The 13,868-nt window shown below is 38.1% G+C and overlaps 1 protein-coding gene across 3 annotated transcripts in view; it reads left to right on the top strand.

Moving 5' to 3' along the window:
- Positions 1-13,868, top strand: part of RASA2 (RAS p21 protein activator 2) — a 123,138-nt gene that overhangs the window by 93,390 nt on the left and 15,880 nt on the right. For 2 of the 3 annotated variants that reach the window (XM_080676319.1, XM_080676318.1), the window contains exons 15-19: positions 604-710; positions 3,346-3,429; positions 3,864-3,941; positions 9,802-9,875; positions 12,509-12,618. In XM_080676319.1, the coding sequence (XP_080532445.1) occupies positions 604-710; positions 3,346-3,429; positions 3,864-3,941; positions 9,802-9,875; positions 12,509-12,618 (453 nt within the window). The remainder of the gene's footprint in view (positions 1-603; positions 711-3,345; positions 3,430-3,863; positions 3,942-9,801; positions 9,876-12,508; positions 12,619-13,868) is intronic. The other variant, XM_080676320.1, reaches the window with a different exon arrangement.

Genomic DNA, 13,868 nt, shown 5'->3' with positions numbered 1-13,868 from the left:
CTGCTTCTTTCCCATCTGATTGTTGGGTTAAGTATAGAGTCCAGTCTGAAACGAAAACTGTAGGTTAATGATCAAACCCAAGTTGTCTCCATTTCATTTGCGGTTTTGTATGGAATATGGATAGTTTTTTAAAAGTAAAGATTTTAGCTTAATTGTTTTAATGGCATAGTCTTTGATATTATCTAGATTTTTGAGGGGAAAATTAAAACAATAACCTAAAACTGAAAATCTCCTATCCAAGTCTTCAGGGATTCAGTATTGCCACTAGGTAGTGCTAGATACTACTTTTATTTTTGTTGTAATTTCAGGAGTCTCTTCTTGCAGATTGAGGAAAGAAGTGTTTCCAAATTAAAATATTTCTGAAAACCTAGCAGCTTTGCCTTTCATTTTATTAGTGCTTTTAGATTTCTTTTTTTAGTCATAGGATTTTTCCTTTAATTTAGTCATAATCATCACTATCATTTCATCAATTCAGTCCTGACTAGGCAAATTATATTGATTTCCTATTTAGTTTACATGTTTTCTCAATATTTTTTACTTTGTCATCTTTGTTTTTTAATTCAGTGTTTTTGTGCATGACATTTCACCATTTTTTTCCTGCAGATGACCCTCATGTTCAATATTCTGCAGTGAGCAGCTTTGTATTTCTTCGTTTCTTTGCTGTAGCCGTAGTATCACCTCATACTTTTCATTTGCGACCTCACCATCCAGTAAGTGTTGTTCTTCTCAAAGCTTTATTCCATTTTTATTTATTTTTATTAAAATGAAGAAAAGGTAAAATAGGCCACTTTCACTTAGCTATGTTTTCTTATACTTAAATTCACTGGGCATTTTTCTTGGCCATTTTAATCTTGTAGAGAAGGCTGAAAATTCTATTTTTGTTATTGCTGTTAAAACATATTACACAGAGTAATAAAATATTGATAATTACTGAAGCTTGGTGATGGATACAAAGAAGATTCATTACATTTTCCATCTGCTATTGTGTATGTTTGTAAATTTCCATAATACAAGGGTAGTTTTTTAAATTAGTTATATGTTTAGTTTAACCTTGCAGATATTTTTAAATCTTACAGAAATTTAAAGAGGCTCATTTCTAAAAGGTTTAGAAACTTTTATTGGAACATAATTTTTTTCATATCTCCATATTTTTGCTTTTTATTCACCTGAGATGCTATTGTAACTATGTAATTTAAAACTTTTTTAAAGCATATAATCTTTTTGTTGGGAAGTCCTATTTAATTACTTAAATAGGAGTCTGCACCACATAGATGTACATCTCTTAACGCTTTAAAACTCCTTATTTTTCCTGTTTGTGTTTCATTCTCATACAGTGTATTTCTGCTAATTCTTTAACCTTTTATGTCCCAAATATTTTATAATCTTATCTGATTGCTTTTGTTGTTGATATGTATAACAAATAATAATAGCCAAATTTTATTTAGTTCTTATTTTGTACTAGGCTTTGTTCTGGGTACTTTATATGTTTAACTTAGTCCTCCCAATAACCCTGTGAGGTAAATTCTATTATCATCCCCATTTGCAGATAAGCAAATCACAATTTAGTAACATCTCCAAGGTCGAACAATTAATAAATTATTATTTGATCTCACTCAGTTTGAATGGAATTAAACCAAATTCTGACTCAGTCAGTCTTCCCAGTGTGTGAGCTTACCCCTCTTAGGCAGTCAGATGTTGGAGCACCTATACTGTATCAAACACTGCTCAGCACTGGCCATCAGGCCATGATGAGAAAGACCTCCCTGCCCTTAAGAAACTCACTGACTGATGCGGTGTATAGGGGACCCGTGGTTTTGGGGGTTAAACTGGGCTCTGAGGGCAGCTCCTCCTCTTGACATTGGCTACTCATTTAACTTTGAGAACTGAATGGACCATGCTGCCTTGGCAGCAACATTCCGTTCTTGTCAAAGAACAAACGGTCTGTGAGTAGCTGCAGCAGTGAGAGGGCCAATGTCCTTTTGTTCACATGCTATTCTGTCTATGACTCTGTCACTGAAGCTGTACTGAACTCAGGAAGCAAAAGCTTTGCAACAGTGCTCTGGACATAAATGGAACTCCTACCTCTGAGCTTATGACCCTGCCTTATATTCAGACTTTAGTTTGCATATTCCTGTAACAGATGTTGCAATAAAGTCCTTCTAAGCATAAATTCTTGTTATTTTAGATCACTTTTCATATGCCAGAAGGTCTGCTTCATACTGGCATATATTGTTTACTTTTAAGTATAACCTTATCCCTTCTTTTTAAGAAGCTTTCATTCTAATTGGGGAAATGGGGCAAATACATAAGGTATGTAATCTAAAGCTACATATATAAATCTAAAACTAACACCTTATTAGCACCAGGTAAGCAGTATAGACAATTCATACTATACATATAGAGAGCAAGTGATGACCCCAGGAACCTGGGGTGATGACCTTGTCAAGACCAGTACTGAAATATATAGAGTAGTTGGGGAGGAAAACTAATGAAAGTTCATTGGATTTTACATTTAGAAGTTCTGTGAATTTTGAGAAGCCAGTTTTAGTATAGTAAAAGAGAAGAAGAAAATCAGATTGCAGAAGATTAAAGAATAAATAGGTGAGTGTAGTTTTACTAAGAAATGTATCAAAAGTGAGCTAGGACTGCTTCTAAAACACGGGCACTCAGGCATGTACACATGTGTGTTGTATTCATGTGTTACACATGAATGAATAATTTCTAAAAAAACACTAATTTTAAAGCATGGGTTATATTAACATTGACACAATAGGCCACTCTTTCCACCTTGGATAATAAACCCAAATAGTTACCCTCTGCTTAGATCCGATATGAAGTAGGTGACTTCTCATTGCCTAATTTGAATTTAGGTCTTTGCTTCCAGGTGGAAAGTCTTGATTGCATAAACCATATAAATTATTGAATATGTTTAGAAGTGGATTGGGAACTACCATTTTAAGTTATAAGGTAGAAAAAAGTAGATGCTATTGACATTTCAAAAGTGAATACAATTTGTTAGGTAATTCAAGCTGCCATACTATACAAAATAACATATATATAATATTGATTAAATTATAGCTTTCAAAACTGACACATCATAAATATAATTACTTTTGGAGGAATTGTCTATTACATGTGGCTTCTTTAGTCTCTTTATTCCTTAGTCCAATGAATTGTGCCCATCCTTAGCTAGATTCTAACTACATTGCTTTGAATGAACATTTTTGAGTCATTGTTTGTAGAGCAATGTAGCCCATTCACTCTGTTCTACTTTTTATACAAATTCTGGTGGGTTTTTTTTTTTTAAACTTAACGGGAGTTTTGTATCTTTTTTACATTCTCTAGGATGCACCGACAATTAGAACATTAACTCTCATCTCAAAAACCATTCAGACTTTGGGAAGCTGGGGGAGTTTGTCCAAAAGCAAGGTGAGTCTTTCCATCTCTTGCTTTGTATTCACACTTCTAAATGTAGTTCTACCCTCTGATTCCTTCTCTCTCAACTCATTCCCTTCTAAATTAAAAGCAGAGCAAAACCAAAAATGCATAGTATGCACAGATGCAATAGCTTTTGGGTAGATTCTGTGTCTTAGTCACCTGTTAAAGACAGATTCATTTTAACTAATATCTCTACGAAGGGGAGCGGGTCTGGTAAATAGATGCTAGTGCCTCCTGTTTATTCATCTGCACCATAATCATCTAACAGCTATTGAGGCAATCTTCAGCTCCAAGCCCTATAACTCTCTTAAGATATATGATTGACTGCTTTTAGGGCTTAATCCTCAGCTTTATTAAAAATATAGTCCACTGTATTCTTAGTTCTCTACTTAATATATATAAATCCTGTGGGTTTTTTTCTTTAGTCAAGTTTCAAGGAGACATTCATGTGTGAATTTTTCAAAATGTTTCAAGAAGAAGGATACATCCTAGCAGTTAAAAAGGTATGATTGTTTTACTCTGGAAATATTAACATTTCTTATCATAGAGCATTGGGAAATAACATTTCATAATATTCCTAAGAGTTAATCTTTAGTTTAAAAAAATAATGTAAAACTATCCATCAACTATAACAAGGCTGTCTTTGCCCCCCTTTCTCCTCCCATTCAAAACTATGGGTTTTTTAGCTATGAAAACACCTAAATGAGTTTTGGCAATAGCTACTATTGCCAGTGTCTTAATAACACAAATTATAAGTGTCCAGAGTTAGGGCTTTTCAACAGTAGCACTATTGGCAATTTAGTACAGGTAATTCTAGATTGTGAAGGGCTATCTTGTACATTTTAGGATGTTTAGCAGCACCCGTGGCCCAATTAGACACCAGTAACATGCCTCTAATTTGACAACCAAAAATGTCTTTAAACAGCCAAATGACCCCTGAAGGACAAAAATTGCCTCTGATTGAGAACCTCTGGTCTAGGGGTAAAGACTTAGTATGTGTCTGATATATAGTAGTAAAAAATTTATGAATTACTCGACATTTTATAAACAATATAGGCTTATGATAGCAATATACAAAAATAGTTATACTTAGAAACGGAAAATGTTTTGAAAGGATCTACAGTTTCTCAAGTATTTAGTTTTGAATCATTCTAAACAAAATGTAGCATTACTATAATATCCTAAAAAGTGGTTAAGAAAAGTTGCTTTGAAGTATATATCTAAACTTGCCTTGAAGGAAGTACTATATCTTATTTCTCACAGTTCTAACTTAGTGAATTCAAATTAGCAAAGCCAAATTTTAAAGATTTCATTCAGTTTCTGCAACATAATTCACAGCTGATTGCCAAGAGTATATTTTATAGAAGTTTGTTGGTACTTTTTTTGTACTTTTAAAATTCATACAGGGACTCAGTAAATGAAAATGATAATTTAAAAAATTAAAGCCTGTTGGAATCTTTTCATCTAGAATAGTGCGAGCTCAACCAAAATTATTTTAAGCAACCATTGAAGGCTTTTGAGGAGAAAGTATTTCAAAAGAATAGGCAGAGAAAAGCTGCCCTTTTATTTATGGGACATGGTTTAAACATTTGTGGGACAGTGTAGGCAGACTTTGGTTGGCAAGATTATGATCTGCGTTTTTTTGTTTGTTTGTTTTACAGTTGTTTTTCCTTTTTTTTTTTTATGACCTAGGCCATAGCAGCATCTGATTTTATTTTCCCTGGTATAATCAGAATGTGTTGAGTTTATAAGGTCAGTGGAGAAAGTATGTAAGGGTGCCAGGTGTCTAGTCTGTTCCCCGTCTGCCCTGAGTCACCCACTCACATTCTCATGGGCTATCACCATAGCCTATCTCCTGCCACAGATTTGGTTCTAGGTTCCTAAGCTAGCATAGGCCATTTTGCCCTGATATAGGAGTTTTCTTTATTATTCACTAGCTAAGTCTGGATATGTGCAGTGCTATAAGGTGCAAAAGTTTATAAACCCAAATTTCTCACTTGTATTATTCTCACTAGTGACCTTGGCCACTGCTCCAGAAAAGAATAGGTTATAACTCTGAATCCTATGCTAGGCCCACAGAGTTTAGGAAGTGAACCTGGATAGGTCTATAAACAAATGACCATATAATTTCATGTCCAAACCTGGATACTTTCAAGAGTAAAAAGGAATCCTATTTGACTATGTTGGGACCACAATTATAGACAAGGATAGCCCTGAGCACACTGGAACCTATAGTCCATCTTAATTATTGTTTCCTTTCACTTTGTCTAACTGTATTTACCCCATAGTTCCTTATGTATATAACAAGTAAATGTAATTATCATAAATATTTGTCAAATAAGTCAGTGCCTTCAGGCAAAATTAAGAAATGAAACCTTCAGATAAGTCTGTTACACTCCATTAGCGGGTGGTCTACGGTGAGAACTAAAGATGTGATAGGACACTTGTAATGCAGGAGAAACTCTGACCTCATTCTTTCACTTGCCAAGATTTCCTTCCAGCAAACTAGAAATAAACATTCCACTGAAGAATGTGAGTTCTGGTGGGTAATTCACAGCCAGTTTTAGGAGAAAATGGCTGTTCCCACAAATTCTACTTTACATTAGGCACTGGTGCCTCAATATCATCCTTATTGGAATGTACTTTGTTTTGGTTTATTTTTTTTTAAGTTCTAAATGGGACAACATAGAAAAGTACAAAGGAAAAAGTAAGGACTGCCCTGGTTGGTGTAGTTCAGTGGTTAGAACATTGGCCCCTAAGGGTCTCAGGTACGATTCCCAGCCAAGGACATGTACCTGGCTTGCAGGTTCAATCCCCAGCTCAGGTGGAGCACCATGTGGGAGGCAACCAATCGCTGTTTCTCTCTCTCTCTCTCTCTCTCTCTCTCTCTCTCTCTCTCTCTCTCTCCCCCCCCCTCCCCTCCCCTCCCCTCCCCTCCCTCCCTCCCTCCTTCCCTCCATCCTTCTCTCCCTTTCAGTCTCTCTAAAAATTAATAAAAAATCTTTTTTTAAAAAGTTAAAAGGCAAGGACTAAACATATAGTTCATTTATGGGACACAATAGGATTCCTCTCTAAAAACAAGAATTATTTCTTGAACTACTAATTTGCCTTTCCCATGAAAGCCACATGCCAAGAAACTCTTGACAAGGCGAGAGCATATTTACAAAGCTAAATGCTCTTCACTGGGTGGCTTGCCATTGCTAGAGATGGGTACTTTAAATTTTCCTGAGCCACCACATTCCCACATTTTTCACAGGGAGTTTATCAATTATGATTAGATTCAGCTTATTCCAGAGAACTCAGTTGTACTTCAGTCATTCCTGTGAAGTACTGTCAGGGCTAAAGTCAATTATCCTATCTAATAACGAGGGAATATGCTAATTGACCCTCACGCCATCACAAAGATGGTGGCGCCCACAGCCAATAAGGAGGGAATATGCTAATTGACTACCACGCCCTCAAAGATGGCGGCACCCAGTCCCCTCAGCCCCACCAGGGCAGCCAGGCGCCTGCCTCCAGAGTCCCCCAGTCCCCTCAGCCCCCCAGCTGACAAGGGCTGGCCTGAGGAGCAGGCAAGCCTCAGCTGTTGGTTGCCCAGCTGCCCAGGGCCGCCCGAGGCTCAGGTAACCAGGGCCGGCCGAGGCTTGCGCTGCCAGCAGTGACAGCAGCAGAGGTGTGATGGGGGCATCACCTTCCCCTGATTGCTGGTTCACCTCCCGCCCCTGAGGGCTCCCAGACTGTGAGAGGGGGCAGGCCGGGCTGAGGGACTCCCCCTCCAGTGCATGAATTTTCATGCACCGGACCTCTAGTATATAGTAGAAGTCAGCAAACTCTTCTCTGAAAAGGGCTAGAGAGGAGTATTTTAGGCTTTGCTGGACACAAAAGGGCTCTGCCACATATTCTTCATTTTTGTCTTTGTTTTTACAACTCTCTAAAAATATTTTAAAAATTTCTTAACTCACAGGCCTTACAAATACAGGCTGTAGGTTAAATCTGGCCCGAAGAACCATAGTTTGAAGATCCCTTACCTATAATATAGGTTTACAAACCTATATCTAAAATCATTGGGACCAGAAGTATTTCAGAATTCAGTTTTCATAGTTTTAAAAGTTATATGCTGTATTTTATTTCATTTTTTCTTTATTAATTAAGGTATTACATATGTATACTTATCCCTCATTGCCCCCCCCACATCCCCATTCATGCCCTCACACACACACACACCCCCGGTGTCTGTGTCCATTGGTTAGGCTTATATGCATGCATACAAGTCCTTTGGTTGATCTCTCCCCCTTACCCCCAATCTCCCCTACTTTCCCTCTGAGGTTTGACAGTCTGATCAATGCTTCTCTGTCTCTGGATCTGTTTTTGTTCATCAGTTTATGTTGTTCATTATATCCCACAAATGAGTGAGATCATGTGGTATTTATCTTTCTCTGACTGGCTTATTTCACTTAGCATAATGCTCTCCACTTCCATCCATGCTGCTGCAAATGGTAAGAATTCCTTCTTTTTTATAGCAGCGTAGTATTCCATTGTGTAGATGTACCACAGTTTTTTATTTTTTTTTTAATATATTTTATTGATTTTTTACAGATAGGAAGAGAGAGGGATAGAGAGTTAGAAACATCGATGAGAGAGAAACATTGATCAGCTGCCTCCTGCACACCTCCTACTGGGGATGTGCCTGCAACCAAAGTACATGCCCTTGACCAGAATCGAACCTGGGACCCTTCAGTCTGCAGGCCGACGCTTTATCCACTGAGCCAAACCGGTTAGGGCTGTACCACAGTTTTTTAATCCACTCATCTGCTGATAGGCACTTAGGCTGTTTCCAAATCTTAGCTATGGTGAATTGTGCTGCTATGAACATAGGGGTGCATATATCCTTTCTGATTCGTGTTTCTAGTTTCTTGGGATATATTCCTAGAAGTAGAATCACTGGGTCAAATGGGAGTTCCATTTTTAGTTTTTTGAGGGAACTCCATACTGTTCTCCACAGTGGCTGCACCAGTCTGCATTCCCACCAGCAGTGCACGAGGGTTCCTTTTTCTCCGCATCCTTGCCGGCACTTGTTTATTGATTTGTTGATGATAGCCATTCTGACAGGTGTGAGATGGTACCGCATTGTTGTTTTTATTTGCATGTCTCAGATGATTAGTGACTTTGAGCATGTTTTCATATGTCTCTTATCTTTCCTTATGTCCTCTTTCAAACTATCTATTTACTGGTAGGTCCATTGCCCATTTTTTTATTGGGTTGTTTATCTTTCTTTTGTTAAGTTGTTTGAGTTCCCTATAAATGTTGGAGATTAAACCCTTATCGGTGATAACATTGGCAAATATGTTCTCCCATGCAGTGGGCTTTCTTGTTGTTTTGTTGAAGGTTTCTTTTGCTGTACAGAAGCTTTTTATTTTGGTGTAGTCCCATTTGTTTATTTTCTTTTTAGTTTCCATTGCCCAAGGCGCTGTATCGGTGAAGATATTGCTTTGGCATATGTCTGAGATTTTACTGCCTGTGGATTCCTCTCATATTTTTATGGTTTCCTGTCTTATATTTAAGTCCTTATCCATTTTGAGTTTATTTTTGTGTATGGGATATGCTATATTTTATATAGTACCCCCACCCCCAGTGGGGTCTGGGGTTGCACTATTGATATCAAACACATCAATATTTATATAGCACAAAGTATGAATATTCACACTAAATAAATAAATACAGATTATAAGTAGCCTTACCCCAGTTCAGGTTGTTATACCCCCAAATGAGTTTGTAAATCAGAAGTAAAACAAAAAAACTCTCTGTATTCAGAGCTTTAGAGATATCAAAATTACAGTTAAGAGATTATAGATTGAATTCTTTCTACAGGGAAATAAATTCCAGTTTTTATTTTATTTTTTATTTTTTTTAATTCTCACGTGAGGATATTTTTCCATTGATTTTTAGGGAGAGTAGAAGAGAGAGGGAAAGACAGAAACATCGATGTGAGAGAGACACATCGATTGGTTGCCTCCTGCACATGCCCTGACCAGGGCCCAGGCTGGGGAGGAGCCTGCCACTGAGGTACAGCCCTTGACCAGAGGTGAACCTGGGACCCTTCAGTCCACAGGCCAGCGCTCTATCCACTGAGCCAAACTAGCTAGGGCTTATTCTGGTTTTTAAATAACTTAAAGAATAACCTTTTTAGAATATCTACCATTTATTAATTACTCTACAATTAATTGTGTTTTGCTTTATAAATTACAATTATGTGTATTTCTTAATATTGAAGAACTTTACAGTATTATGAGTGACATTTAAAATAAGCTGAATTTATGATGTATCATATCACAAAGTGTAATATTTGCCTATTTGCCCATTTAGTTCTTGGATGAAATTTCATCTACTGAAACTAAAGAGTCCAGTGGTACGAGTGAGCCTGTGCACCTGAAAGAAGGGTAATTCAATTAAATTAGACATTAAAGTCACATTTTAGTATAGACGTTAATTAAGTACAAAAGGCATGGGTCTGGGAGTGAGGAAATCGGGGGAAAGGGGGTGGTTTCTGAGCTACAACTGCCTAAGTAACATCCATCAGGTAAGTCATCCACTGTCCTATAAACTTTGTCAGATGGGCATGACTCCTTGTCTATAAAGTCCTAGAATTGTTTTGCAAATATAATAAGACTATGGGTATTAAGCAAATTAGAGTTACTATTTTGGAAAAGTAACAGTACTATTCAGTCTTAAAGTAGTATTATCATTGAAAGTTAAGGGGGGACTGGAGAAACCAAGATGGCGGCATAGGTAAGCACCTAAACTGCTGCCTCGCACAACAATTTCAAAACTACAACTAAAAGACAGAACGGACACCATCCAGAACCACAGGAAAGCTGGCTGAGTGAAAATTCTACAACTAGAAGGAAAGAGAAAAGCTCACAGAGAATTGGAGGTACGGCAAAGGGTCTTTGTGCGCGCAGAGAGGAAGGGCAGCTGAGAGCCTGGCTGACTTTCTCTGGCGGAAGGGAGAAGGAAGCCCCCGACTGCACTGAACCCCAGTTCTGACTGCACTGAACCCCAGTTCCAGGCGAGCCCCTGGGGACCCACGCTCTTGTGGGGGGAATCTGGACTCTCGGGCGGAGACTCGGGAGCCGGGGAAGGCAGAGGTCTGAAGGCGCGCACATGCCAATGCGCACAAAGGCTGCGGAGGTTGCCACAGGCTTTCCCTAGCAGAAGGGAGTCAGAAGGTCCTGACTGCACTGAGCCCCAGTTCTGACTGCACTGAACCCCAGTTCCAGGTGAGCCCCTGGGGACCCACGCTCTTGTGGGGGGAATCTGGACTCTCGGGCGGAGACTCGGGAGCCGGGGAAGGCAGAGGTCTGAAGGCGCGCGCGCATGCGCACAAGGGCAAGGCTGACAGGAAGCCAAGACTGTCTGCTCCGCCCTGAGACTCCACCCCATCCAAGCTGAGCACAGAGGCTATTGCAATTTGGCAAGTCTAATCCTATAAGGCTGTCTTCAGCACCGAACTTCTCCCAGCGTAGACACAGCTGATCCTTACAGCCAACAGTGTAAGGATCAGTGATACCAACAACAATCAAGACTTAATTACAACAAGGCTGTACACACAGTCCACAAAGGGGTGCATCAAGAGTGTCCACCTCAGGTTAACTGGGGAGGCCGACCCACTGGGCCATATAGGAAACCTAGCACACAAATCTACCCTACCAACTCAGGGAAGCAGTGAAAATGTGACGTCAAAGAAACAGATCACAAATGAAAGAAACGGAGGAAAACAAACGACTGGATATAGAATTCAAAACCACGGTTATAAGGCTTTTCAAGAATATCCTAGAAAAGGCCGATAAATATAACGAGACCCTCGAAGATATGAAAAAGGACCAACTAGAAATTAAAGATACACTGACTAAAATAAAAAATATTATACAGAGACCCAAAAACAGACTAGAGGAACACAAGAATCAAGTCAAAGAATTGAAATACAAAGAAGCAAAAAACACTCAACCGAAAAAGCAAAAAGAAAAAAAAATCCAAAAAGTTGAAGATAGTGTAAGAAGCCTCTGGGACAACTTCAAACGTACCAACATCAGAATTATGGGGGTGCCAGAAGAAGAGAGAGAGCAAGATACTGAAAACCTATTTGGAGAAATAATGACTGAAAACTTCCCCCACCTGGTGAAAGAAATAGACTTACAAGTCCAGGAAGCGCACAGAACCCCAAACAAAAGGAACCCAAAGAGGACCACACCAAGACACATCATAATTAAAATGCCAAGAGCAAAAGACAAAGAGAGAATATTAAAAGCAGCAAGAGAAAAACAGTTAGTTACCTACAAGGGAGCACCCATACGACTGTCAGCTGATTTCTCAACAGAAACTATGCAGGCCAGACGGGAGTGGCAAGAAATTTTCAAAGTGATGAATAGCAAGAACCTACAACCAAGATTACTCTACCCAGCAAAGCTATCATTCAGAATTGAAGGGCAGATAAAGAGCTTCACAGATAAGAAAAAGCTAAAAGAGTTCATCACCACCAAACCAGTATTATATGAAATGCTGAAAGGTATTCTTAAAGAAGAGGAAGAAGAAAAAAGTAAAGATAAAAATTATGAACAACAAATACATATCTATCAACAAGTGAACCTAAAAATCAAGTGAATTAAAAACCTGAGGAACAGAATAATCTGGTGAATATAATAGAATCAGGGGCATAGAAAGGGAGTGGACTGATAATTCTCAGGTGGAAAGGGGTATGGGAGGGTTCAGGAAGAGACTGAACAAAAATCATACACCTATGGATGAGGACAGTGCGGGGGAGGTAAGGGCAGAAGGTGGGGTGAGAACCTGGTGGAGGGGAGCTATGGGGGGAAAAAGGAGAAACAGTTGTAATAATCTGAATAAAGATTTATTAACAAAATAAAAAAAGAAAGTTAAGGGGGGAAAATCACTCATTTGGCCCTTTTAGTTCTGGATGGCACAGTTATAAATATTATTTAAAATGAAAGGACAGTTTTTTGTTTTGGATTAACTTTCAATATTTGTAACTAAATGTTTACATCTGTTTTGGCAGTGAGATGTATAAAAGAGCTCAGGGAAGAACTCGGATTGGAAAAAAGAATTTCAAGAAACGGTGGTTCTGCTTAACAAGCAGAGAGCTCACCTACCACAAACAGCCAGGTAGTTGTGTTTATGCTTTATTGTGGGGTCTTTTCCTGGTTCTCAGTAAAGGTTTCTTTTTGCTGCTTAATGTAACTCTATGAACATTTTCACTAATACTATAGTGTATAGTTTCTCAAGTGATGCACACACACTAAGAATGAAATAAATATTTGGCAAGTAACACCATGTAAATTATATTTTTCTCTCACATGCTCTATTTTTTAAAAATCCCTGCTGTTATAATCAATAAGAAACAACATTAAGACCTCTTAGAACTTGGAAGTTTCTTTAACTCTCAGAGCCAAATTGGTAAGAGTCAGTATCTAATAAATGAGACTATTTCAGTGGTATGATGATTAATATCACTCAAAAATTCTCACAGTTATACCATAGGTCGGGATTCCTGTAAACTTACCGGATTCATTCTAGACTGATTCAAAGATCTTTTCTTTGAATATGGTTCTATAGATTGAATTTCCCCTTTGTCTTTCTTGTGCAAATATACCTCTAATGCATCAGTTTTCAGGTTGATTTCTCCAAACTGGAGCTAGAACTTAAATACTTGAAAAATAATCCAAGTACAGAACACTTTTTTAAAAAATTATCTTTATTGTTGAAAGTATTACATATGTCCCCTCTTTTTTCCCCATTGACCTCCCCCCTCCCATCACACTTCCCCCTCAAGCCTTCACCACACTACTGTCTGTGTCCATGGGTTATGCATATATGTATATAAGTTCTTTTAGATTTTCAGGATAGTCACCCTAATCTTTTACAGCTATCTCAACCCCATATAAATCAACCTTATTTGTGTATGTATGGTTTCCTTTTTTGAAGCTTTTCAAAGCACTTGCCTAATTTTCAAAGAAATAGTAAATCTGTTCGTAGGGGACAGACACTTTAAGTATATTTCAGTAAATTATAATTACAACATGGAAAATGGCATAAATAGGTTTGGGAACAAACCCAACAGACTTCGTAAACAAAGAAGCTGAACCAATGGAACAGAAGGATACAGGCTTAATAGATAGTTGCCTAGCAACCACCAGCATTTAGCATCCCATGAGCATCATTTAGTATGTTTTACAGAGGAAATGGGGAGTCTCAGTCAATCCATCAAATCTTTTAGGTAAAGTAAGAGAGCTTCTGCTATAAATTCTGAAGTGATAAAACAAATACCAAACATAGGTTACTTTTAAGGGAATGTAGAGTGCCAAGTAGAGTGGGTTTTTTTGAAGAATAGAGTGATAAGAAAAATGTTTTGTTTCATA

The sequence above is a fragment of the Plecotus auritus genome (genome assembly GCF_963455305.1).
Source record: "Plecotus auritus genome assembly, chromosome: 6".
NCBI lineage: Eukaryota > Metazoa > Chordata > Mammalia > Chiroptera > Vespertilionidae > Plecotus > Plecotus auritus.
Note: the sequence above shows the minus strand (reverse complement) of the source record. Positions and strands in the feature narration are given on the sequence as shown.